This window comes from Antennarius striatus, chromosome 1 (assembly GCF_040054535.1).
Source record: "Antennarius striatus isolate MH-2024 chromosome 1, ASM4005453v1, whole genome shotgun sequence".
Taxonomy (NCBI): Eukaryota; Metazoa; Chordata; class Actinopteri; order Lophiiformes; family Antennariidae; genus Antennarius; species Antennarius striatus.
In genome coordinates this window covers 25,382,423-25,409,849 of record NC_090776.1, presented here as the reverse complement: position 1 = coordinate 25,409,849, position 27,427 = coordinate 25,382,423, and the positions used below count along the sequence as shown (strand labels likewise).

Below are 27,427 nucleotides of genomic sequence, written 5' to 3'. Positions count from 1 at the left end.
GGAGAGGCCCCCTCACCCCATACTCCCGCAGTACCTCCCACAGTATATCCCAGGGTATATAAAATAACTAACTAAAATAGTGACTTAGCAATTCATCCTTCGTCAGGCCTGTTTTTCCACAGACAAGGAGTTCTAACAGAAAGTAGTTTGTCAATTTTATCTTTTGTACAAGAGATGGAAACAGTTAGCATGCTAGCGTGGGGTAATTCACTCTTCATTGCTCTTAATATTTTATAACTAGTTTCTAATATAAGTTGTCACTGCACCCTGTGTGTTTAAACAGTTTTACATAATATACATGAAGATACATAATAACTTCTCAGGTCATGAATGACCAGCAACAGAGCAGAAGGTGTACATGTGAGTAGGAATTAAAAAATTAAAGGAATTAGATTCCACTAAACAGAAGGGTGGACTTGACAGCTTGCCCTGTTGATTTGGTGCTGTTACTTCCTTTACTGGCAGGTCAGAGGCAGAAAAACAAAGACTCCTCTCTATGTGCTTGAAATTCACATTCTCAAAAAGGTTTCTGTTTTATGTCAGCATAGAAGCAAAGAAATATGACCTTGAATTATTGATCTATAATTTAGTTCCTAGAACAATTTTGCAAGAGTCTGCTGAAAACTCATCAAGTCCCACGTTTACACGTTGAACCGTTCATGGAATATGTGATGTCATTGCTTCAGACTATGCCAGCTGACAGGGTTACATATCAAGTCTACATTTTCTCATGATTCCAGTGGATAAATAAGGAGACTTGAGTCAGCAGACAATTATCCATGCTGACAATGCTTCTTTGCTGCTTGTCTCATTTAATGGTCTCTGATAGCTAATCGATCAACAATTTAACTTCACACTGATACAGATCCATCGCCGCAAGCATATGACTTTTGCTCTATGTTTGATTGATGCTATTATCAGTGGCATTTCTAAGTGGCCTCCAGCACTGCTTTCTATCCATCAATGCTTCAGAATGTCAGTGCACTTTAAAATAAACCCAAGAGCCTTTGGTCCTAAATATAAGTTAAAAGAAGCCCTGGGCTCGTTGAGTGTACATGGCTGCTTTTTTTGTTGTGGAATTGTGTAATTTCTGAAGTATGTTATAATATCATGAACCTCAGAAATGACAGAGCAGTAAGTCTGCATGAACGTTTGGTGTGTGTCCTTGTGTTTGAACCCCTGCCAGCTCTGTAATACAGATCAGAATGTTACATTACTGTAGCTTTGTCAAAAAAAATCTGTGCTACCATTCTCAGCAAACACAACAAAGACAGCACAATTCATTCACCGAATGAGTTCCCAGGAATCCGTCAGTATGTGGCGTTTTGAGAAGTTTTATGTTCATGCTGTCATATTAGTATTACATGATTTCCAGTATTTGTTTTGGCTTGATTAAAAATTGTTTATTAGGTTGACTTAAGTTCAATAAAAGATGTGCTTCTTCTTCTTCTTAAAACAATGGAGGATATTGAGCTGGCAGTGCCAAAAGGTGTCGTGATCTTATGCAGATCATGATATATTTTACTGAGTTTTACATTTTGTTGATTTTCACACATTTACTTATTGAGAGATGTTTTTCAGTCAAACATACTCATGATGAGAGCATCTTATTTCCTCTGCAGTGTTGGCGTTCCATGATATTTCTCCAGACTTAATATGCTAATTTCCTGGCTTGGTGAGAGTTTGAAAGGAAGATCAATATCACACTGAAGTTTGTTAATTACATGATGTATGAAGTTTGAGCAAGCTGGTCTTTGACTTAGCTGAGCACCAAGACTGTAAGCAGGAAAATAAGCCTGACTAAATGTAAAATAAATACATAAACAAACCTCGAAAGCTGACTAATCAGCATCTATTTTATCTTTTTTTTTTTTTAGCTCTGCAGGAACTAGATAGTGGGTATAGTTACCTTTGGATGACGCTACATTAGCTGTTGCCCCAACCTCAAGTGTTTGTGCCAAGCAAAACGACAGATCCCTTGGCTCTAACATTTATTCACACAGACACGGTCTGAAAGCAGGATGAATATTCTGTACAGTTTTTAACAAAAATAGAAGGATATTCCTGTGAAATCATTCTGTCTCAGTTGTGCCAGATGAGATGAATCATGCTACCAAAAGTGATTTGAAACTGTAATTTGACCCACCTGCTGTCTGCTGATTGCTCTGTTCTGTTCCTTTACTGATCTACATTCCTCTTTTTGCTACCTTCTCTTCTTTCCTTTCCTTTTTCCAATCTGTCTATCAGAGTAAAGATGCCGGCATCAGGACTCTGGTCATGTTGGATGAGCAGGGAGGTAAGTTGATAGGGAGAGAACACTGAACACTATCTCTCTGATATCTCTCTTCACTTTAAATTCGCTCTATCAATTCTCTCTTGCAGCCATTCTATGCTGTATAAAGCACATCCAGTACAAAATTACAGACTGTTAAATTTACAACCCAGAGGAAAATGACCTTTATGGTTTTATAATGACTAAATGAGAGCACTTAATTTCTGTATGAGCTCCTGCCAAGTTTTTAAAATAAACTCCAAATGCAGTTCAAGCAAATGTAAGAAAATGATTATGCTGGATGTGACAGCTAGCCTCCTGCTTTGCTTCCCAACTGATACACTTTCATGCTTGTTTGTCAGACAGTTAAGAGAAATGACTGGATTAGATTCGGCGTTCATTGTGCAGACAGCAAGTAGAGAGGCAAAGAAATGTACTTTAAATTCTAATCAATAGTGCAAAGGGCCATAATTTGGAAAATGAATTGAGCTATATGGTAGAAATATACAGCTTAATTAATGGTGAGAGGGTATGGATATACAAGTATTAACTTTTAGCTGTACATTAAGTACTTTTAACATCTTTAAATACTCCTGAGTTGTAGGATGTGACTGTGAACTAGTTACATGTGAAAAGATTAGAACATAAGATCGAGCAGCCCGTTTGACGCTGAGATTTCTAAAGCCCTCCATTATTCCAAAAATCTTTGTCACAAAAGTTGGATTTGTAATCAGACTGTGTGTGTGTGTGTGTGTGTGTGTGTGTGTGTGTGTGTGTGTGTGTGTGTGTGTGTGTGTGTGTGTGTGTGTGTGTGTGTGTGTGTGTGTGTGTGTGTGTGTGTGTGTGTGTGTGTGTGTGTGTGTGTGTGTGTTGGGGGGGGTTCCTGTAATTATTTTGACTTGTTGACTGTTAGTAAGGTGACAGCTTTTTGGTGGATACCTTGGTCGGTTCAAGGTGTATTTGTAGTGTGGAGCGTGTGTGTGTGCGTGCGTGCGTGCGTGTGTGTGTGTGTGTGTGTGTGTGTGTGTGTGTGTGTTTGTGTTTGTGTTTGTGTGTATGTGAAAGACTTATGCTCAGCTACATGCAAGAAGGCGCAGTCTAATTGGCCTGTCAGAGAAGCAAATAGCCTTTTCGCTTCTCTCTCTTGCTCTTTCTCTTACCCCTCCCCAGAGAGTGCCACAGCCACAGCATACAGCTCACTGCTGCTGCAACAGGACAGAAATCAATTCACAGATTTAAATTACCCTTGCCTCTCAGCAAATGTCCTCTTAACCTGATGCCCAATCTGTCTATCATCTTGCCTTCCTTTTCTTCTCTATTTCACAATCCGTCTCTTCTTTCCCGCCAGCCCATGTGCTCATACCATTCCCTTCTCTCTCCCCTGACCTCCACATACAGTATTTATTTGCCTGGTCATCATGTTGGTTTCAATAATGATGAGGCTCTTTTATACTAAATTTGAAGTACGCAAGCATTTTTACACCATGATATGATTTGCTTAAACTGCCAAAATAAAAAAAAAAGCAAAACTTGGCCAAGTTTGTGGGAATTAATCCATCCCCATTGAGCTGAAAATTAGAGCTAATCCCTCTGGCCTTTATTCACACACACAACACAAGTTGTGCATAACAGGAGATTTGTCATTTCTTTCAGTGATGTATTACTTGTGGTGGAGGTCTCACTGCAGCTAATGAGTCCCTCCCTGCTCGGCTGTTACATGCATGTTGAACTGAATTACACCTCGGTCAGGGCTGACGGATTGCAGATACACCTCAACAGGCCCACAACAGTAGCTATTCGGTGCGTTACCTGTGAGCACAAAACAGCAGCCTGATTACAGCTCCCGCAGGACAAAGACTGTAAAAGGATCACGACTTTTGTTCTAAATTAAGTGGAATTTGGGCATTACAGTATTTTCGGCACTATAAGGCGCACCTAAAAACCTTTAATTTTCTCAAAAACCAAAAGTGCACCTTATAATCCAGTGCGCCTTATATATGAAAAAAAGATTTAAAATAGGCCATTTTATGTTAACAGTCTCCCTGTGACTCTCCTCATTTTCTTTCACTCTCAGATAATTGTTCCACCCTAAAAACCAAAATAGTAGATCTACCAATCAGTGGCACACAAACTGCCAGTGTCTCATTTATTTTCATCTCATGACACAGGAGCAAAGTGATTTTAAGTTGTGAAAAGGGTTACTCTCCATCCATTGTTTCACATTCACTCTCATAAACTTTAGTAATAATCCAAAAGGCTCATTTTATGGTCACAGCGGATTTCTAAGATGTATTAGAGATTTTTGCATGATCCCTGACCACTGCTTTGGTGGAGAGGGATTGAGTTAAACTGAATTAAATTTATCAGAGGTGTAATGTTCATCTTTTGAGATCACCATTAAGGCCAAAATGTTCTCAAAATAGAAATACATTATTGACAAAACTCTGACTGACATATTGCTGTGGAAAAGTAACAAGTTATCATGAAATCAGCAATTGGCTGAATTCCTTTAACAGAAGCTGTTTCAATTTCAGGGTCCTTACCTTTCACAGACTTCCTGAAAGACTTGCATAGATAAATTCACCATCAAAACAACACCTGTGCTTATTCTGACTACAGTAGGAGGAAGCAGGCCATCACACTGTAATCCTCAGACAGTGTAGGTTAGGGAGGTTAGAGCTGACCTGAATGTCCAAATCTGACGAAACAATGCCCTCAGGTCTCTCACGTTCCCCAGCGCCCCAATCTCTGGTTTCTCATGGGATTACAGTACTGCTGTGGGCCATTTAGTTGTAATGTGGAGTACTGTGTTTGCAAACTCTATGTGAATGTAGTAGATTTCTACGTGACAGCATTATAATCCTTTCTCCCGAGCCTGTCTCTTTAGCCTTTGAAGTCTGTCTATAGTTGTTGAAAAGTTTGTTCCATTTAGTTTACTGGTTGTAAACTGCTCAGGCTTTACAAATAGATATAGACAAAAACTTGTGGAGCAAATAGCAACAAAATTCAGCAAAATAATTTTCTAAGCTTTCCAGTGAGAGACCAATTATAAAATGTCAGTATTTTATCCGTAGGGGGAAAAAATTATATCATGAACAATATTCTTCAGTTCGGCACTATATTTTATCTGAGGCCTTCTCCCTTTGGCTTCAGTAGAGATAAAACTATTCACACTGCTTTTGCAACACAGCTTGGCTGTGGAACAGTAAGTATATTTGTAAATATCTTTAACCAGTGATATATACAGATAGTCCTCAATCTAGGAACATAATTTGTTCCGAAAGGCTGCTGTTCATAAGTCGTTGTAAGACCCATATTGATATTGTTAATGATATTTTGGTAGCTTTTCTTTAAAAACATGTAAATGCTCCTTTAATGATGCTGCTAGTGACATCACAGCCCTCAGACAGGTTAAGCAGCCTATGGAGCAAGACCGTTTTTTGACAATGTGCCTATGAAAGAATTTTTTTACTTTGTTTTTACTTTTTCAAGTAAAGTTTTTGAACGGAGCTACTGCCTTGGAAAATTCTTTAAGTGTCAAGCTCATTGCCAAGGGACTGCTTAATAATGATGGTAATGTGGAGTACCGGACCAGAAGGATTGCCATTACAGTTGTTATTTACTAAATTTCAATTTATAATTGCCGTTTGAGGTTATTTAAAAGCCATTATTACTCTAAATACTAAAGTACTATTCCCTAAGACTTACCAGAAACAATAACAGGATATAAAAACAACACAATGAAATCAAATATTGTAGTACCGTAATGTAACTTTTAAATCTCTACCTCTGCTCAAAAGTCAGACATGCCACTTTATGCTCGTTTACTCTGTTTTATTTCCGTTTCTCAGTTAACTCAAGTTCTCAAGTTTCTCAGTTAATTCAACCAGTTATTAACATCAAATAGCAAAACATTAAGAGTTCAGCGTCAGCGTCAGTTAATGGTTCCAGGCAGAAACCTAACCCGGCCAACATTGGTTCCTACATCCTTTCGCTCTTACAGGGGGACAACCCCACCACTAATAAAAAAAAAAACTATATGAAAAAACAAGCAGGTTGTGACAGTTTTCTTAAATGTAGTCTATAGTTGACATTGCTGGCACTAACTTTCAACCTCACCCGAATTGTCAGCAGTCTCAATGTTTGCCAACGTCTTCATGCACATAAGACACTGTGTGTTTGTTTGGTGCTCAAATGTTTGCAGAGATGTGGATAAAGATGTGGTTATTTTGACATATGCTGCTCGGCATGAGTCGGCCATGGTGGCACACGGTTGTTCATATCTACAAATTTTCGTGAAGTAAGTCAAATGTTCAGATCTTGTTCGTATCCTGTACTCTATGTTCTCTGCTCTACAACGTGACTGATCAAACCTTATGAGTCCTGGAAGACAGGATATCCCTTTCTGCTGATGGAGAATAATGCGATCGTCTCCTAATTAACAAGCAGGGGTCTAACCTTGGATGTGAGCTTTTAATAGATCCATGGCCATCTGGAGGCATTGGCAACTTAGTGAGCCACAATGATGCTATTCAGCACATCAGTGATTTACTGAAATCATCAGTGTGTCACTTCTGATTGAGGTAGGACACAAAAACCTGCTGGAACCATGTAGAATCCTAAAAAAGACAATGACATGCAAAGCAACGCAGTAAGATAGATGAAAGTTTTGGCTTTTTGGTGTTTTTGTCAACAGAAATACCCATCTACTACTAAAGCTTGCTTGCCTGCTTTGCCTTTGCTAAACATGCTGCTCTTGCACTGTAGTGTAGAGCACCAATCCGCAAAACCAAACCAATCAAGTTTATTTCACGACTCTCATGCCTTTGTCCTCACCAGAACAACTTGATCGTGTGGAGGAGGGCATGAACAAGGTGAACGCAGACCTGAAGGAGGCCGAGAAAGATTTAAAAGATATAGGACAATGCTGTGGTCTGATATGCCCATGTATTAAAAAGTAGGTACCAGCCAGGAGCCCCAGGCTCTTGTCTGTCCAGTGCTGCTGGTGGTGGTGATGTCTGATGTCTCTCTTGTCACAGTCAATGTCTTTTTTTGTCTCTTCTCCTTTGTTTCCCCTCTCTACTCCCCTCCCTTCCTTCTCCCCACAACTTCTTCCTACTCTTTTTTTTTTCTCATGTGCTTTCGTTCTTTTGCTGGGAAAATGACAATGTGTCTATAATCAGAACAACTGGAACGCATCGAAGAAGGAATGGACCAAATCAATAAGGACATGAAGGATGCAGAAAAGAATTTGAACAATCTAGGACAGTTCTGTGGTCTATGTACATGTCCCTGTAACAAGTAGGTGCTGCCTGTGTCGCCTGACTGCATGTCTTTCAGTGCTTCAACCGCCTCTCTATGTTCTTGCCTGCTTCTGGTGTACAGAGCATGATGAACCATTGTGTGAACAGTCAGGCCTGTAGCCACAACAGTGCACGCTAAGAACAGGCACCAGCACTGCATGCGTGTGTGTGGGAATATTTAAGAATTTAAGACTAAGAGGAAGTGAAAGCTTATCTATAGGCTCAACACACACATTTGCAGACGTCCAATTTAATTTACAGCTGAAGCAAAATTATTCAATCCTCATTTTTTTACACAAAATATACAAGTTTTCCACTGTTTTTAAATCACCAAATCACATAAGAACAGTTTATTCATTAAAAGAGATATTAATGTCTTTATACATTCATCAGAAAATGCCACTGAATAGCAGGACATAGGTACACACATTAATCAACCAGATTTTGAGAAAACCCCCTGTCAACCTTCATAATTTTACTTTAAGAGTACAGTAATAGTCAAGCTTTCCCTGTAAAGGTCAAAACCTAAATACAGGGTACAAGCCCTAACTCCTCAATATACACCACTAATGACCCCAAAATCCCAAGAAAGGTTGCCTCTAATAAATTCCAAGCCAATCTAGAAAAACCACCAAAGATGATTTATGTTGTTCTTGTGGAACAATGAAGCAAAACTGGAGCTTGAGGGACATCAGTATGTCTGTAGAAAGACGCATGAATCCTGTTCTGAAGTGAAGCATGATCATGGCTCGATGACGCTCCGAAGCAGTTTCGTTTCCTTGGTCACTAAATTTGCAACTTGTATCATGTGAAGGATAAGATGGATTCCACCCCGTTTTGGGAATTCCTTGAAGAAAACTTCTCATTATCTTTGGGGAAGCCATAGATCTGGTATGATGGAACTTTCCAATTGGACGATTATTATGAGCAATCCTGTAAGTCCACCCAGGTTTGACTTCAGAAAAAGTCCTGCAACAATTTATATATTGTCTGTCACAGTTGCGTGACTTGAATCTCATAATAAAACTCTGTGGGATTTGAAGAAGATAATTGTATCACATGCACCTAGTAATACAGAACTAGAGGCCTTTAGCCATGAAGAATGGGCTAAGATTCCTCAAGGAATGCTGCCAGAATCTGGTGTCTGGTTATGCATCAAAACAGTGGTGGGTCGAGGGAGCTTAAAGGTCTCTGTGTCATACAAGAGACATTATGTGCAATTTCCTCCGGGATTAATAAAGCATCCATCTATCCCATCCACACGATGCAGGAACTTTTTGAAAACGATTCGCGTCCACACGACAGCATTTTCAAAAAGATCTCCGTCCACACGTATCCGCATCAGTGCGTTGATCAACACGTGTATAAGCAGAACAACTCCGAGAACGACAGGAGAGAGGACCGGGACGTGTGAAAATTCACGCTGTTCTTCCTGGAGGACGACCTCCATCACAGAGTTCTCACACCAGCAGGCAGCGCTGGTGGGAGAACTCGTGTCTGACACAGAACTGGCATCGGCGTCTTTGGCGAGGAACGTGAATAAATGAATGAATAAATAAATACATATATAAACTTTATGACACATAAATAAAGAAACGGATGAACAAATATTTAAGTGCAAAGCATGTTTATCAACGCATCTTCGACGTAGAGCTGTTATATGTCAGAAAATAGCCGCTTTTAGCTCTGTACATGTAGACACAGGTCACATGCATGACGTCACAGCGGTTTTCGTAGCAGGGACACGCCCCCCAGACAGTAAAAGTTGCGGATACACCGTCCACATGACAACGCAGACCCAGCGTTTTCAAAAAATTGCGCCTTGGCCAGCCTAAGGCTGGAAGGGGGCCTTAATTGAACTAAATGAGCCCCAAATTATATTTTGGGAAAAAACCACTTGGAATATCTGTTGTACTGAGTTCTTCTTGTGTGATTTGGCTCTTGCAAATATCTAATAAATATAAATTGCACATTTTGTCAGTAAATATTATGTACAATAGGGGTTAAATAGTTTTGCGTCCAGCTGTACTTTCTCCCTCCATTGTTGTTGTCCTCACAAGCCCTTCATTCCATTTCAATGGATGAGAGAGTCTCTTCCAGCAGGGAGCAGCATCAGCTGGAATCTGCATCATGACACCCACCACTCCATCAACCCCACCTGAACTGTGACCCTAACACCCTGTGATGCTTCATGCTGTGTGTAAATCAATAGTTGTCACCTACACCAAACGATTGACTTGAATTTTGTCCATTTTTTCACTATTTGGAGAATGGATGTTCCTACTTATGACAACATATGATTGTATTTTAATAATGCAAACATTCTAGTGCAGTATGTTTTGTAAGTACAGTAGTAATGAGTTAGGTGATCCAAGTCAGTTGAGGACCGACACATTCTTAACTCGCATTCAAAGCATAAAAAAATGACGCCAAATAGTTTTAAAATTAACTTCATAAATTTAATGCTTTGAAACTTTTTTTAATTATTAATTGAGCAATCCAGACATAAAGTGTGAATTTATGATTTTGAGGTTCTGGGTGGAACTCATTTGATCTTTTCTCTGGACCTTAACAGCCAAGCTATGGCCACCCAGTCATTTCTGCACATATTAAACTCTGCGAGCACCACATGTACTGTACAGTGGCTATCTCAGCGCAATATAAAACACAAATGGCTGACCAAAAAAATGGATACTATTCTATTTATCTAGATTTTACAGTGGGTTGTTTGCCACCCTTCCTGAATCCATTTACATGAGGCTTTGTTTCTCAAAGTGCAGAATAAGTAATACACTATTTCACATGTAAGATTCAGTTACTGGGTTTAAATATACTGGTAGACATTTTGACCACAGATGACTACTTTGTCTGAAACAGGCGTGAACAGGATTGTGAAAGTGACACATGTAACTAATCTGCTTTGTTTTTATTGCAGCCATCATGTTGCAGTTTTTTTTTAAGTCACAACCTAATTCTGAATTTATTTTTTTGTTTTCTGTAAAGGTACATAAGGAGTTTGCCGGCTCCATTTTTATCCAACTTCCATATATGTTTTTTTTTTTTCTTTAGGGTTCGGATTTTGTCTGTTCTATAACTCTTTCGTACTCCTTACATGAGCCACTATGGAATCCTGCGGTTATGTCGTGTTTCACCTGATCTAGTCACTTTACATGGTAGTCTTGGGTCATATAACAAAAAACTGTCCAGATCTCCTAATGGGTGTGGTTTAACACCTCAAGATCACAATGGAAGACATACTGTCTTTAATTGAGAAGTGAATAAGTACTTAACTTAAACTTTGTTCGTTGTGTTCTTCTCAATGGAGACTTCCTGTCATTAGATACTACAAGCATGAGGTTTCAAACACTAATTAGTGTAGTTGACAGTGTATAATTCTAAAAACTGATCCATCCAGAAGAAATGAAGGGCTGATCACAGCTACTGTATTATTTGTTCTTGTCTGCAAAATGATCACTGTTCAGGTTGTTTCTTTTACGGGGGTGGCGTCATCAGTTTTCTAACTGTTTGGCTTTCTTTTCATACAGCTGGAAGCAAGATTATTCAACACCCTTGGTATAAAAGGTTTATAGGCAAAATCTTCTATTTATCTGCTATTTGTAATAATTAAAAAAAACAAAGTTATTGCAAACAGCTGATATTTAGTATATTTTACCAATGCTGTAATCAAATATACTAATGGAGGTTGAATAATTTTCCCTCAACTGTAGTTACAGCATGTGTCTAATCCTGGTCCTATTTTATGTTCTTTCCATCCCATGTCTAACATTGTGTTCCACAGAATGTGTCCACCTTGCATGTCCTCTCACTCTGCATGTTACATGGATGTGTGTGTTTGTGTCTCCTGTGTCTTGAGTGTGGTTATTTTCTGTGATTGTGCTCTGTGAGCTTGTGGGAGACAGTTTCCCGAATCATTATTGGGTCTTAAGTACTTTCTGCCACAAGCTACATGCTGTAAGAGCACTGATACAATTGATCTGTATGTTAGATCAATTATTTAACAGAAAAAAATGCATGCTTTATTATATGTGGCAGCAATGTTGCTTTTAGTAAGCTAACTGGTTTGACACCATATTATTATGCAATGCATTGGAAACATATGGTGGTGACATTATATGTTTTAATAGTGCCTCACTAGAAGTCATCACCTATATAAATATGCATTCACACACCAACACACAGTGTCACCTATACTGACCAGTACACACCTATATGCAAGAACATCGTTTGTGTTTTCTAGCTTACATTCATGAAACAATAAACAAGTTTATAACACACACACACACACACACACACACACACACACACACACACACACACACACACACACACACACACACACACACACACACACACACACACACACACCAGAAATATTGACTTAAATGTGTTTGTGGTACTTTAGGATTAAGGGTGGGGGTCAAGCCTGGGGAGGGAACCAGGATGGAGTGGTGAACAGCCAGCCAGGAGCTCGAGTGGTGGACGAACGTGAACAGATGGCCATCAGTGGAGGCTTCATCCGCAGGTAACTGTGTGTGTGTGTGTGTGTGTGTGTGTGTGTGTGTGTGTGTGTGTGTGTGTGTGTGTGTGTGTGTGTGTGTGTGTGTGTGTGTGTGTGTGTGTGTGTGTGTGTGTGTGAGTGTGAGAAACTGCTGCATGTCTGTATGTGTATATCAATGAACATGTACAGTATAGTTGTGCTTGTATTTGCCTTTGAGTGGTTACTGTACACATTAGTTACACATCAATAATGCTACATAGCAATGATCTATAATTTTGGCAGCTGTGTCATGTTTAGAATAATAATCCACCATAGACCAGTATATATTCACTCATTCATTAATTCATTCATTTATTTATTCATCTTAACTGCTTCTTCCGCTTGTTTGGGTCGCTGGAGCCTAATCGTAATCTTAAGGCAATGTCCAAACCCTCCATCTTCCTCCCTGTGTGTTCCAGGGTAACAGATGATGCCAGGGAGAACGAGATGGATGAGAACCTGGAGCAAGTCGGTGGGATCATTGGCAATTTGCGCCACATGGCCCTGGACATGGGTCAGGAGATAGACACCCAGAACCGCCAGATAGATAGGATCATGGAGAAGGTACGGTACCAGGAGCGTTACTGTGGAGAAAATCTGATTTATATTGGTGGGAGTAGACGCCTAATTTTTAAGACATGGCCTGATTTAAAATTTTCTCCCCACCACTCTGAAGTGTACAATACTTATTGTTTAAAACTAGCTGTTTTATTTGTTACCAGGTACAGTTTAAATTTTATTTGTAGTTATGCCCTCAGATAAAGGCTTAACTAATCTGCACAGTATTTAGCTTATACTTAGTGTGTAATGTCAGGCTATGTGACAGGCAGTGTATATTTAACCTGAGTTTAAAAGAGTATTGCAGGACATCTGATCCACATAGCAATGGACAAAATATGGTGTTGAAATTGAGCATTTTCATTTCTAATTCATCCCTTTTCATGTTAAACGAAAATTTACTTTTCAGTTTGAAATATTTCATACAAATGTGACAATTGAGACACTGCAAAAATATACAATTGTGATATGCTATATGTTTATTTTAAAATAACACACCTTCTTCCTTTACCACTGGGTCTGATCACATTTTCTATCCAACTGCTGGCGGAGTTTTGTAAGTTGTACTGTTTTCTTTCCAGGCTGATTCCAACAAGACCAGGATTGACGAGGCCAACCAGCGTGCTACAAAGATGTTGGGCAGTGGCTAAACTGCAGTGAAAAGTGCTTTTATTCCCCACCAACCCCAAACACCTGAAAAATAAAAACACCAACCAAACCCAGCCCCCAACATTTACACCCCAGTGTCCACTTCCTGTGCTCGACAGCCGGCGCTTCAACATCATGCTTTTATTGTGATACTTATAGAGGATTGCACACATGCACATATCATACATTCCTGTGCCCCTTCCCAGTCCTGCTTATTTCCCTTTTTCCTTTCCCTCCCCTTGTTATCAGTGTTGCTCTATGTTGTTGGTCTTTTAATTTGTTAAGGGTAGATTATTAAGTCAAACTCTCCCCACACTGTACATAGTGCTTCTTAAATGGCTTCATAGGTCTAGCTCAGTTGTCCTGTTTTCTTCAGTACTATTTTTTAAGTCTGTGTGTAATATAAACTGTATCTACCTGTTTTACCAAAATGTCCTTCCCCATGTGAGTAATCTGGTCTTGTCCATTTAAGACACACTGTGTATCCATCATTTAAGATGTTGTGATGCTAAATGAAAAGGCCATAGTGTTTTACCGTGGTGATCATGAACATGCAACCCTCATGGCTTGTAACCAAGGTCACTGTCTAAATACATTGCGTATAAATTATTTTCATGTAGACATGGACCCTTGCTGATCTCAATAATGTAGTGAATTATGGATACTGTTATGTCTCTGTTGGTATATCAATGAAATTGTGGATATTAGATCCTGACTGTCAGTGTATTTCACCAATTCTATTGATGAAGCAGTATTAATGTACTGTAATTTGAAGCTTCAAATTGTATATCAGACTATTCAAAAGTAAAGGTTGCATTATTTAATATATTTAATGTCATTCATAAAAACTAGATGGTGACTTGTTGATCAGAAAAGTCCAGGGCATTAACCATAGCAGTTAACATTGTGATAAAGAAAGGATGTGGAGCTTTGCAAGAGGTTAAATCACTCGGGTCAAGAACCTTCACATGTCACCAGATTGCTCTAACCCATAATTCAACCCTTTCAATTTGAAGTAGTGCATTAAGTGTGTTATGCATGTCTATCTGCTGCCAGACACTGAATAATTAATTTACTCAGGCAAAAATATCCTGACATGGCAAAGGCATGCTACATATGTAGGGCACACTGAGGAGAGGCCCATATTCAAATACAATAGTGCCACTTTTTTTGTTTAATGCAGGGGTGTCTAAGTTATTTTGGACTGGGGCTCAAATGTGGCTTCATTTGTTCTCAAGGGGGCCAGACAAATAGCAAAATTACATAGAAGTAACAACAAGTCCTTTTTTTTTCTTTTTATTAGAACAATGAAAAATAAGTAAATTATAAAAATCTGGGGCTGAACTGGATCTCCTGGCGGACCGAATCCGGTGTGCGGGCCTTATATATGACACCCCTGGTTTAATGTCTATTAATCTTTCCAGACTGTGATCATCTCTGTAAATTAATACCTTGGAAAATGCCAATAAAACCATGATAAAAAACCATCACCGACAAAAAGAGATTCCATCTGTTTTTATGGCTTTTGATACTGGTTTAAGTCTCAATCCTGTGTATCTGTGCAAACCATCAGGCTGAGTGGAACAAATATGAGAAACATTCACATCATCAGCAGGAGATGCCTCCTGGGAGGAAAGGGTGTCTTGGGCTGCAGAAGACATATAGTGCTTCTGTATACAGTATGCACTGTAATTATTATTAGTGGAAAGAAGAATTTGCTCAACTAAAGAAGTCATAAGTTACAAAAGTCCAGGCTGAAAGACAACACACAGGCTAAAGTCATGACTGCACCAGGGCCATGGAGGCTAGAACCCAGGTGTGCAAGCTGAGGTAGCCTACAGTAGGGCTATATCTGTGTGGAGTCCTGATGGGTCACACCAACGAAGGGGGTTTTGAAACAAGATCTGTGGCTCTTTGTGGTCTCAGCTGACAAACAGCCGCTGGCTAACCAAACAGACCATGGTGGTTGACAAGGAGCAAATGAGGGAAGTTGTGATACATGTGTAAATCTCAGCTGACAGTAACCCCAGAGAGAAGAAGCACAAGAAGATCAAGAAGAACTGGAGGCTGAAGGAATAGCTGGAACATGTTTAGGGTGAATGCCAAAGTGGTCCTGAGTCTGCAAGTCCCCAAACTGGAGCACTGGTATCAGTCCAGATGATTGCTGTCCTGACAGCTATGGTATTGAACAGAGCCATGATAATCCAGATCTATATGTACATTTTAAAAAAATAAAGCACAACTTCTACTGTCCAATAAATCAGATTTACTGAACTGTCAAATTTTCTCATCTCATGTTGAATTTCTCATTTCAAAGAAATGTGTTTTTCTTAAAGTCAACAGTGTGTTTCTCTGAAAGTTGTGATGTAGTCTCAGCCCCCCACAAAGTCACATGACATGGCTTTATGTTAGACTAAAGGCTACAGACAGCATATTGTATGTTATGGAGTACACATTTAGAGGTGCTACTGTGGTGTAAAGCACAGGGTAACGTAAACATAATGTTATAATAACTTTTTAACTCACAATGCTTCTTTTTTATGCTTATTCATATAGACTGTTATTTTAAAACTGGATCTTAATGGCTAAAATATGTCATGTCAGCACAAATATTTAAAGTGCACATGAGAAACAAGGAACAAAATCAGACAGACAGAGAAATATCTTTCATCATATATGATGCTAATGTACATGTAATGTAGAACCCTGACTTTAGGCGGATTAGTTTACCACGTGACAAAGGACTTTGCTCTATGCGCACACACTCTATAAGCACACACACACACACACACACACACACACACACACACACACACACACACACACACACACACACACACACACACACACACACACACACACACACACACACACACACACTGTATATATATACTGAATCGCAAAACGACACAGACAAGACGCTTTTAGATGTTCTGACAGGAGGCCAGCCGGTATTCTTGAATCAAGCGCTCCCTCTGCTGACACCATGTCCATGTGCTGCATTTTCTCATTCAACCCCTGATGATGTCAATGGGGAATGGCATCAATTCAAAATGTGATCTTGACCCTTCTCATCGTGAGGTGTACTGTTGGTCTGTGAAAACAGTTGTGTCGGATATGTTGTGGCTCATTAAGATCTAACAAAGTGATATAATCTCATCAACCTTGTGTCTTCAGATTAGAATGACAGTCCGCATATACATTGGAATTTTTATGGGTCTTTATTCAATGGTGAGTCGAATGCAAAAGGAAATCTTTATTTTGTCGTGGAAACTGACACAATAATGTAAACCAATCATAACTACACATACAATTGTTAGATTGTTAGAATCAAGGCCTCATTTACCCTTAATCACTTATCATTGATTTTAAACCAAAGCACATCGATGAATTACACTCCGAACCGAACGCACTCGGATGTCGAACCGATCCTGGGTCAGAAAGTTTGACGTCGCGCTTTCGGCTATTTCCGTCAATCACGTGACCCCCGTAGTTTCTGTCTCGTACGGTTTGTCCTGAGCCGCCTTCAACATCATTGGACCCTTAGCGCTCACCACGGTACCATGTTCCGAGCCGTGTTCCGACTGTCATCAACAGGGGCCCGGACTCTGGTTCGGTCACGACCCTCCAGCTCAGGTAGAATTGTGCTCCATTTCCCGTGGAAAACAGCAGGAAAGATTAGCTTCAGGCTAGTCGGCTAGCTGTTGCTAACCCCCGTATGAACGTGTAAGATAGCCCGTAGCGACATGGATTTTTATTTTTATTTTTTTTAAATCACAAACTATCTTTGTGGCATCGAACCAAACATTTTCTTTTATCCCAAATATCCGTGGAGTATTTTGAATGATGCGGCGTGAAATGAATTTTAACAAAATGTGCCGGACCTTGTGATGACCCCCCGTTAAGAGGGTCAGTGACCCCAGGTAAGACGCAGGTGACGTCCATACGATACAAAGTCTAACTCAGAACACATGAAATACACAAACATATATTCTGAATTTACACATACATAACCAATGAAGTCTGTATCAATATAGGTTGTAACCTGTTTATTGATGCTGGTATTGATACCAGTGTTCTTCTGAAGGACCCTCCATGAACTCACCTGTTGATTCGTCACTTGTTAGCATTCAGAATAATGGAATCTGTGTTGAACACTTTATAGATTGTAAGTTGGAATTTCCCCAATCTATTTAAATTTAGTACATGTCCCTTATATATATATTCAATAACAGGGTTTCTAAGGGAACTTTTAATCTCAAAAGCCTATGACTATTTCAGTAAGACAAGTGAAGTGGATGACTTTTTTCCTTGTACTGGTATGATTAAAAAAAAACAAGTTTTACTGAACTGTATTTGTATACATTTTGACAGAAATTTATGATATAAATGATATAAGTAACATTTATTAGGAAAATCAGAGCTTTGGAATCAGTTCCACATTGCAACTGGATCTTGACGCTCAACTCTAAAAGTAAACACAAGGCGACCATGATTACAATTATTTCATCCAATGAAAGTTCATTTTTTTGGTCTGTTGCACAGATCTAGTTGGCATGTTATGTTATCACTTTAGCATTCTGTCAGGTAGCGTAATGGTTGATACTTTTAGGGAGGATTTCATGGTAAAGTTTGAAGCTGCTGAGACAGTCGTCCGTTCATATGCTGGTTTGCATGGACTGCCATATAAGATATGATAAGTCTCATACACCAATCGTTTCATACACCAACAGCACCATCAGAACAAATCAGCAGGTCTGATAAAAGGGACATTGCTGAATATATTTAATTTTCCAAAATACATACTTTAATTCGTTGCTTTACACTGAGACTATGGCATTGATTCAATTTCATAATTTTAAGTGTTGAACTGGAACTGTAGACACAGTATCCTGATGCAATAGTTATAATTATAAGTCACATTCACTGGTTACTGAATTAGTGTTTGACAAATTCTTTTTCCTTATGTCTTGCAGCCCCGTTGTCCTCCAGATATTACTCCCACGACATAGTGGAGACAGATGAGGAGTTTGATGCCCGTTGGGTAATGTACTTCAACAGGCATGACATTGATGCCTGGGAGCTTCAGAAAGGTGAACATTAAAAAATATATTCACTGTCTCGTTGTGAAGCCACGTTATAACATGTGATATTATTTTTCAGACTCACTTAGCTTTTTTTTTTTATTCAAGTGTTTGTGCCTCATCATCACCTTGTCCTTCTGTATCTCATTCTCAACATTTTAACCTGAAGGCATGAATGCCCTGATCGGATATGACCTTGTACCTGAGGCTAAGATCCTGGACTCAGCACTACGGGCTTGCCGAAGAGTGAATGACCTGGCCAGCGCCATTCGTATCCTTGAAGCCGTTAAGGTGAGAAGACGTCCGTTCATAGTCAGTGGGTCGTTATTGACCACTTCTGCACACTTTATTTTAGTGGAGATGTGAATCCTGACAGCTTGAGTGGTGACTCCTAAAGTTAGTGACAGTCAAGAATTTTTCCTGCATAGTTTGCAGCTCCTATCTGTGACAATATGTTCATTGTTTGTACTTGATATTTTTATTTGTGTTTTACAGGACAAAGCAGGCAATCACAAAGACATCTATCCATACCTGATGCAAGAGCTGAAGCCCACACTGTCAGAACTTGGCATTTCAACACCGGAAGAGCTGGGCATTGACAAGTTGTAGACACTTGAGGTGAGCTTGCACTGTCCCATATTACATGTTTCAAGCTTAAGTGCTGATTCTTCTTCTACTGCATGAATGCACTCTAGATTTATGACATTAATCATGTTGCTTACTATTTCTTCAGGTTGCGGGAAGAGTTGGATCTCCAGATTCTTTGTTGTCAAATATGTCTATTTTCTGAAGAAAATCCATATTGTCCTGTGTATACAAAATGATGGCACTAATAAAGAAATGTAGTACAGTATTTGAAAAAAAAAAAAACGACAACAATTTTGTTTCTTTTTTCATGCTAACACTATTTGCATTCAACTAACACACACACACACACGCACACAGTCAAAGAGAGATAGTCCACTGACATTTATTTGACTGATCACTGAGAACAATCAAGTTAAATAGACTTTTCAGTAACAATGAGAGCACAGCAAAAGGTATTTGAAGATGACATTTCAAAAAAAAGATTGAAAGAGAAAGAAAATTGGACACTACCCCCTTCCTCCAATTGTAAATGTAGTTGTGTATTCATTGCTTCATGTACATAAAGGATTAGCAATGTTTTGATGTGTACAAGTGCCTTTCCAAGTATACATTTTTATGTGTTGAGAACTTCAATTTTGAAAATTTTCTGGTTTGTTAAAATAGAAGAATTTTTTTTCTTTGTTTTTGATTGATTTCCAAATAAAGGCAAAAATGAATAAAGTTTTGATTTGAAACATAAGTTTCATGATCTCTATAATTAACTGATAAAATAAAAAAAAAATACAAATTAGTTTAAATTAATAGGTGATTCTCTCACCTAACTATTAATGAAGTGTAAAAGTACATTACGAATTGTAAAGTATTGGCCATTTGGTTGATGGCTGAACTTTGGATTGTTTTGCTTGGAAGTCATTACTGTATATACTGTACATCTCATGTAGTTGTAAACTGTAAGAAAAAATAGCAATGCCAAACTCCGGTAAATGGGTGGTGTATGTGAGTGGGAAAGTTGACGTTATGTGAACATGTTAATCCGAAAGGGGGTCAATCGTTGAGCAGAGCAGGTAGAAAGAATTGACAGCAGATTACAAAGGAGTCGAGGAAGAAAATTTAGTCTCCCCGTCGGGGAATCGAACCCCGGTCTCCCGCGTGACAGGCGGGGATACTTACCACTATACTAACGAGGAGTGCGTCATACCAAGAGATTCATGTGATTTTAACTAATTATAATATCAGAAAGCTTACCCGAGAACAGATGATACAATGATATTGCAGTTAAATTACATTGATTACATTACAATACATTGATCAAAGTCATGGCTCTGTTTTTATTATTTCTTGGGGAGAAAATGTCATGCCGTTTAAAAACATTCTATTAACGCGTGGTTTTATTTTGGTATATTTTTCCGGAAGTGGTATGTAGCTATCATATTAGCATAGCTGGATAACGGAAGTGTCCATGCTACTTGCCCGCTGGTGGGACACCTATAACCATGGCTGCGATGTGTGGTAAACTGTGACAACAAGCGCAAAGATGATGAACGATATAATAGAGGAGCCGGAGAAGGACAGCTTGTTGGAGGCGCAGCCGGAGCGACGAGTTTTGTCGGTAATACCAGCTAAAGCTATGCCCGTTGACGCTAGCTTGCTAATGGACAGTGGGAGGCTCATTTCTGGGCTAGCCTGTGATGACTGACTCTTGATTCCTCATGCTTTATTTTAATTAAAAGTAATGCGAATATTTCTCAGTTGTTATGTTGATACTAGTTCACAAAAGGTATCACAAAGTTGCCAAGTTTTTGCGCTCGACATTAAGTTTGTCTGTAAATGAAATCCTGTGGTATTGTTCGTGAGCTTCACAAGCATGAAAAAGTGACATTCATGATCTCTTCCTGTAAAACTGAATATAAAATTTAGAGGTTTTATTTTCTCAAATACTATTTAGTCCACAGACGTAAACTAAATTTGGACACTGACTGAACACAGGAGACAAACTAATATTTTCCATAAAGTTATTGATTTATTCACTTTGGAACCTTTATAATGTTAAAAATCTACAGTAATTAAGTATCAATTTCGTGTGTATGTATTATTGTACTGTCTGTCCTAATTTGGCCAGTGGATAAATATTAAATAACATAAATTGTTTGTTTCAGAAACCTCAGGGGCCCGGTAGTGGTATTATACCGAAGAACATTGATGGGGGAGTCAGGCCGATGGAAAAGAGAGGACCTTACATCATGTCCAGAGCTCCAGCAATCCACCTCAAATTACGTAAGCATTTTGTTGACTCACCATGGTGACTGACACAGGTCATCATCATGTCTGTTAGCCAGCCAGAATTATGAGGTGCATCAGAAATTAAAATAATTTCTGCACTCTGTCTGTACTGTCTGTACTGCCACTTACTGAATACCAAGTGTAATTCAGATTTTCATTTGAGTCAAATTCAGAAATTCATTTGGAATTTAGCTGTACAGTCCAAAGAAATGTCAAACAAATAATACAAATATGGTAGATTCCCAGAGAGAGAAGGGGTGTCGGTTGTTAGAGAAAAAAAAGTCAGAATCTCACATGGGATGCAAAGAGAAAGTCACATATGTAAGAGACTCCTGTCTTTTTATTTGCATGCACACACTAACTGTTTTAATTCATTTAGGTTATAGAATTTGGACAGGAATATAGTCATCTATTTCCTCCATATCTTGGTACTAGTTCTGGATGTATATTATATATACATATATACAGTATATATATACAGTACAAATAACAGTGAGTGGCACAGACAAAAGACGTTGCATAAATTACATAATTAACATAATGACATAATTATAAAAACAGAAGAACCTAACATAAAAAGGAAACATAGGAACATGAGAGAAGCATTAGATGTAAACGATGTAGGATCAGAACACGTGGATGAACCGAGCTGTAAACTGACAATAAGGACCCCCACAAAGCATCCCACAGTGCATCCCCAGTGCGTCCCAGGCCCCCACTAGTCTATCCCTTCTCGGCCGACCTTGATGACCCTGCGGCTTCGGCCCCCCTCCTTCTGAGAGAGTGGTTGTGCCCCCTGATGGCACGAGGCACAAAGGAGGTCCTGGTTATCAACTTAATGATGCTAAGTTAGTGATCCTTAAGTCCTTAGGCTTTTGGAGAGCTGTTTTATTGAGAGACAAATCATAAGACCAGCATCATATACATGCCAGGTTTTGAGAAAGTGTGTCTGTTTTATAATAGCAACAAGATTTTATACAAGGACTGATTAGATTAGAAGTTCTAGTAAAGAATTTAGGTACCATAGTTTAGGTCTTCTTAAATGAAGTCTATTGCCAATGTATTATACTATCATTAGATGATATTTCAAGATGTGGAATTACAATCACATTAAATTAGTTTGACCTTCGCCTTGATCTTTAAGGTGTCGGTCCTTGTCAGCTGAAATATGACTCATATTATTCTATTATTACCAGAGAAACACAGGGAGATGGTGCGGAAAGCACTGAAGAAGAAAGCTCTGTCCCCCGGGCCCGCAGTGATACAGCAGCCCAGACAAGGAGCTAAGAGGTAAGGAAAAAAGACGTATGAAGAGGGAAGCAGAAGAAACTTACTGTTTCCCTGTAATACTCAAAAAGAGATGTACATACTTGTTTGTTGATGTGCTGTCATTGCATTTTCATTTTTCCCCTTTTTTTAATTTCGATTTAGAACTGTGAAGTTTAACAAGGGCTACACTGCTTTGAGTCAACATGCTGAGGAGAGTTTAGTTGCACTGGGCTCAGACAGGTGAGGTTATACACACCAGTTAAACAGGTGATAACGTTGTTGAACTCCAACTATATGCAGTTCACTGACATTATTGACACTTACACAGGTTCACAAAAGTTGATTTAATATTTCTTACTCTTCTATAATGTTTGTCTCTTACACATGCTTACCTGAAACAAATGCCTGTAATTCTTCACAAAACATTGCATTCTATTTAAAAATCTTGCTGCAATTATGATTTAGTGCCTCCTCAGAAATGCAGCGTAGCTATGCTGATAATGAGAGGATTTGCATCAGTTAATTAGAGGCAGTCAGCAAAAAAATGCTGTCTTGTTTGTTCGTGGAAGCCAATAACTCTCATTATACATCTGCTCATTGATCTAAATTCATTTGAATGAGTCACATAAATACATTTTTGCATTAAGGTCACTATTGCAGTGTACCCTCAACATCATGTCAGATGGACATTTACAAGTTAAAGAGTTCAAAAATGTTTTGAGCTGTCCAAAGAATTTTGACACACTGAAATAGTCAACCTCAGAGTGACAGAACGTGACCTACTTGTACTTACAGCGATGAAGAAATTGATTTTGAGCAGTATTCCTCAGGATACTCTTCAGCTGAGGTGAGTCAGCCCTGTTGGGTTTCCTTTTGATTTTAGAAAACCACTTACTTCACATTCTTACTGGGACAGATGGCTAAACCTTTGTGTTTTTTAAGTCTAATAATGTTTGTTCAGGGGTGGTTTGTGTCATTACCAAGCCGGGCCTTGTTTTTGTCAAGTTTTTACTCTCATCTATTACTTTTGTCCAATCTTTCAACAACACATCAGCAATCCATTTCAGGTCATCACACGCAACAGGAAGCCTAACATCCAATCCTTCTCAATTCCCAATGCATGTATTTAGAGGCTGATGATAAAACTAAATCTGTCTGCATGATAAACATAAAAAAAGCCAACAGTAACAAGTAATTGGTTAAAATAATGAACCGGTGTTAGTAAATCAGTCATACGGAGCCACATATCTCCTGGTTTGGTTTACAGCATATTCAATAATATGTTAGAACGAGAATGCATGAGTAAATTATCCGTCTGAGTTTTATTTAAAAAAAAATTTGACAGCTAAACCCAACCCAAAAGTCACCCAGACCTACTTTTAGTTGATATCCATGCATATATTATGTTTTTTTGCCTGGTTACTCAACATTGTGTGATTTACATTTCTGTGTGTTTTAGAACAATTATAATTGTCTTTGATCTTTGACTTATTTGCATTGTAGACCTGTAGCTTGATACAACTTTTACGTGTGTTTGGACACATTTCTCAGAATCACATTCATAAAGATGAATTTTGATCATCATATGTGGAGTGCAGACAACATTTAATGGTAGGATCACAAAGAATATTCTAAATATTCTATAGTATTTATTTAAGGTAACCCAATGGTGGAGGGAAAGGTGGCTGTCTACCAGCCTGAAGTGTTAATTATGTTTTCCTCTGTGCTCTCCAGATACATCCCGATTTAAACAGGCAGCTGCTTCAGGATGGCTACCGATTAGACGAGATCCCAGATGATGAGGACCTGGACCTGATTCCGCCCAAAGCCATGGGCTCTTCAATGTGTTGCTGCTTTGAGAGCCCATCCTGTTGCATGCAGTGACGCTGGTGCAGTGAGTGGAACCTTGTAAAGCCAAGGGTTAACCCTGACTTCAGTCACTGATGCCCGAGGCGTTGTTTCTCACCCTGGACCACTGCTATGCTGCGTGAGGACTTCCAGCTCTGAAGCCAAACTCCTGTTCAGTCAGGACTGAGTGCACTGAGAACACTCACTACACATGAAAATATGGATAGATATAAGAAAAAGCCTTATCCACTGTGACCCCAAAGTGATTTGATTTTTTTTTTCCATAAAACTACATGATGAAATACTATGTCAGCGCTCTAAATAGAACAGTAGAGCACCTCACTATTTGGGGTATATTCATGGTGTTGACCAGACAGAGAGCTGGTTACTGTCTTGTTCTGATAATCCTGTCTGCAGCCTTTGTGCATAACATGCAAACACACGTGGTGTGTTGTGTTTTGATGTTTTGCTGCTTTTTGAAAGTTAGCCTTTTACACTTATCACTCCACCGTTCACACTTCAACATTCCCTCATTACTCTTGCTTTCAGAAGCTCTTTCTTTTTGAAGGAATTGCGAACTGAGATGGTCTCTGCTTGTAGGAAAAATATATTGTTCAAAATCAGATCTAGCATGATTTCTTTGTGTAATGATTCCCATGCAATGTGTTTTTTTTTTCATCTGACAAATCAGAGATGCCGTAGAGACGATAAGCCATGTCTAGAATTTTTTTTGTAGTGTTACATATTTTCTGTATTTTGTTTCTAAGATGAAAGTTGTCAAACTGCTACGTATCATGTTAAGTAAGAAAACCACAATGAAAAGTTGTCCAACAAAGTTATTCATCGTTTGTCAGAACGATTGCCGCACTTACCAATTGTTACTTTTATGGGACAAAATGTATGCAAGTAAGTTACTGAAGTGCTTTTATAGATGAACCAATGATAGTTGAGAATAGATTTTACAGCTCTTGTGGTTGGAAGGAGTTTCTCTCCTTATAGTGATGTCGGCTTATAAAAAGGCGTTACAAAAATGCTGAGGCATATAACCAAAAAATACTACTCGTTACTGTCGTGAATACAGCTCATGTGGGTGTATGTTTCTGATACGCTCTTCAAAAACAAACTCAATTGTGAACGATGGACTGACTTGTTTTGTTTTTTTCTTTTTGTCCCAAGGTATGACTGTGTCATGTTGGATGAGAACGTTGTCTTTTATTTAATATCCAGGTTACTCATTGTAAACACATCAGTGTTAAGGATGGCTCTTTTGCGTCGTCGTATTTATTTATATATTTGTTGGTGACACTAGAACAATTCTTAAAATAGATTTATACAACCATTGAATTATTTGTTTACCTTTTGTTATTTTAATAACATGTTTTAGCTCTATGTTGGAGTTTATTTCTGTTTATGATGTGTCTACTGGTCATCACACAAAACACGCTGACGTACTGAAAATGACTCCTTTATCATAAAGAAGTTCTTCTGTCTATTCACTTTAAAAATGCTCTTGTTCACTCATGTCACAGCCTTGGCCAGATTTTTGTGTTTTTTTGCTGTTTGTTTTGAAACTAGTTGAACAGGAAATCTTCAGTATCAGATCGAGTGATAATGATCACCTCCTTCATAAGCTGTGAGTGTTCAACTACTAGTAGTAACACATTTACATGCATCTGTACAAAAGGAAAGGTCAGATCTCAACAGCTTAGGCACACACATATTTTAAGTTTGGATTTATTTGTACATAACTGTACTGTTTACTTGCGCATAACAAATTGTTATTTATCATTTTGTCTTCTTGGCATAGTTCTCAGCCATAATGTCACCAATAAAAGCCAAATCTGGAAATTTTAAAGAAAAAGAAGGAACCTCGTTAGGATTTGTATTTCAGTCAGTATCAATTCACAAATTCAACTTTGAGGGAGCTAACTGTTGAAACATTTGCAATGAAAATGCAATGTTATAATATTAACATTAATAATGGTGACTATCTCCCGTCAGCACTCCATTGTTGTAATATGGGTGGTTAGGAATAAAGGCTGATTCTACCATTACTCCCAAGTGTGAGTCACTTGATGAAGTGTGACGTTAATGCTTTAATGTAACAGCTGGATTCAAGGTGTATTAACCCTGGCTATGGTTCTGCACAATTTCCTTTTTATATATACACTAATACTGCACTTATCACCAGTGAACAGTAGCAAGTACACTTGACTCATCTGTTCTATGCAACTGTTGGGACAATCTGCTTGTTATACAGCATTGTGATAATATAGTGTGAGTGATAAATGCAATAAGCACTTATTTTATGATGGTTAGCACCAGTATTTTATTTGATTGTACCATTTAATGATTTATATTACAAAATAAACTGTTATCTAGACATTCATGTGTATGACTGAAGTAATTATGAAGACTTTTCCTTTTTGTAAAGATGCTGGTAGTTTGTATTAGATAAAAACATACCAATTTTTATGAAATCATAAAGGACTTGGTACATGGCATGGAAGACCCATTAAATATGAAGGGATCTATAAGAAAACAACTTCAGGAAATATTTATTTTTTTCCAGTTCTGTAACTGAATTGGCCTTTTCATATATTTGGTCATATGACAAACTATTTGATGGATTACCATGAAACTTAGTGAAATGGGGCATGTGAAAAGAAAGATCCCATCAAATCTTGATTAGATACGGTTCAAGGAGCAGATACAGAGTTTTTCTTTTGTTTATTTCCTAACACATTGATGATAGGGGTTCTGTTTGAAAGATCAGGTCTGCACAGTATGCTTGACTGGCACAAAGCAATCGTCCCATGTTAGTTTGGTTCACATAATAGCTGACTACTTGATGATGAAAATGAACCTCTTGAATTTTTCTTAGGTCAAACCCGGTTTCATTTTCAAAAATCCAAACCCATTCTTACGTTTTTTTTAAATTTTAATTATAAATCCTCTCAACAAACACATCACCTCCAGGGCAGAGAAAACACCAATGACGGTCACAATTGTTTCCTCT

General features: G+C 38.5%; 3 protein-coding genes and 1 non-coding gene across 5 annotated transcripts in view; 3 read left to right on the top strand and 1 right to left on the bottom strand.

Annotated features, from left to right (window-relative positions):
* LOC137600702 (synaptosomal-associated protein 25-A-like) overlaps positions 1–14,826 on the top strand; it is a 39,584-nt gene extending 24,758 nt beyond the window's left edge. Inside the window, exons 4-8 of one of the 2 annotated variants that reach the window (XM_068322470.1) lie at positions 2,248–2,296; positions 7,456–7,573; positions 11,999–12,118; positions 12,553–12,697; positions 13,273–14,826. In XM_068322470.1, coding sequence (XP_068178571.1) covers positions 2,248–2,296; positions 7,456–7,573; positions 11,999–12,118; positions 12,553–12,697; positions 13,273–13,341 — 501 coding nt within the window. In that variant the 3' untranslated portion in view covers positions 13,342–14,826. Of the gene's footprint in view, positions 1–2,247; positions 2,297–7,111; positions 7,230–7,455; positions 7,574–11,998; positions 12,119–12,552; positions 12,698–13,272 lie in introns of both variants that reach the window. The other variant, XM_068322461.1, reaches the window with a different exon arrangement.
* Positions 14,827–16,824: 1,998 nt separating this feature from the next.
* Positions 16,825–19,634, top strand: cox5ab (cytochrome c oxidase subunit 5Ab). The gene is made up of 5 exons (XM_068317453.1): positions 16,825–16,975; positions 18,316–18,432; positions 18,593–18,714; positions 18,919–19,041; positions 19,157–19,634. Exons 1-4 carry the CDS (start codon positions 16,903–16,905, stop codon positions 19,030–19,032), a joined length of 426 nt encoding a protein of 141 aa, XP_068173554.1. The 5' UTR covers positions 16,825–16,902; the 3' UTR covers positions 19,033–19,041; positions 19,157–19,634.
* A 492-nt stretch (positions 19,635–20,126) lies between these two features.
* Positions 20,127–20,198, bottom strand: trnad-guc (transfer RNA aspartic acid (anticodon GUC)). Its single transcript has one exon. It is a non-coding gene; the product is annotated as a tRNA-Asp (tRNA).
* A 261-nt stretch (positions 20,199–20,459) lies between these two features.
* On the top strand, positions 20,460–26,791 carry fam219b (family with sequence similarity 219 member B). The gene is made up of 6 exons (XM_068315450.1): positions 20,460–20,620; positions 21,168–21,285; positions 22,488–22,581; positions 22,723–22,800; positions 23,356–23,407; positions 24,295–26,791. Exons 1-6 carry the CDS (start codon positions 20,546–20,548, stop codon positions 24,442–24,444), a joined length of 567 nt encoding a protein of 188 aa, XP_068171551.1. The 5' UTR covers positions 20,460–20,545; the 3' UTR covers positions 24,445–26,791.
* The last annotated feature ends 636 nt before the right edge of the window (positions 26,792–27,427 follow it).

Excerpts from the sequence above, each read along its gene's own strand:
- cox5ab (XM_068317453.1), top strand. The coding sequence starts at position 16,903 with ATGTTCCGAGCCGTGTTCCGACTGTCATCAACAGGGGCCCGGACTCTG. Across the intron at positions 18,433-18,592 it reads TGCCTGGGAGCTTCAGAAAG|GCATGAATGCCCTGATCGGA; the intron begins GTGAACATTAAA and ends TTTAACCTGAAG. Across the intron at positions 18,715-18,918 it reads GTATCCTTGAAGCCGTTAAG|GACAAAGCAGGCAATCACAA; the intron begins GTGAGAAGACGT and ends TGTGTTTTACAG.
- fam219b (XM_068315450.1), top strand. The coding sequence starts at position 20,546 with ATGATGAACGATATAATAGAGGAGCCGGAGAAGGACAGCTTGTTGGAG. Across the intron at positions 22,582-22,722 it reads CCCAGACAAGGAGCTAAGAG|AACTGTGAAGTTTAACAAGG; the intron begins GTAAGGAAAAAA and ends ATTTCGATTTAG. Across the intron at positions 22,801-23,355 it reads GTTGCACTGGGCTCAGACAG|CGATGAAGAAATTGATTTTG; the intron begins GTGAGGTTATAC and ends TTGTACTTACAG.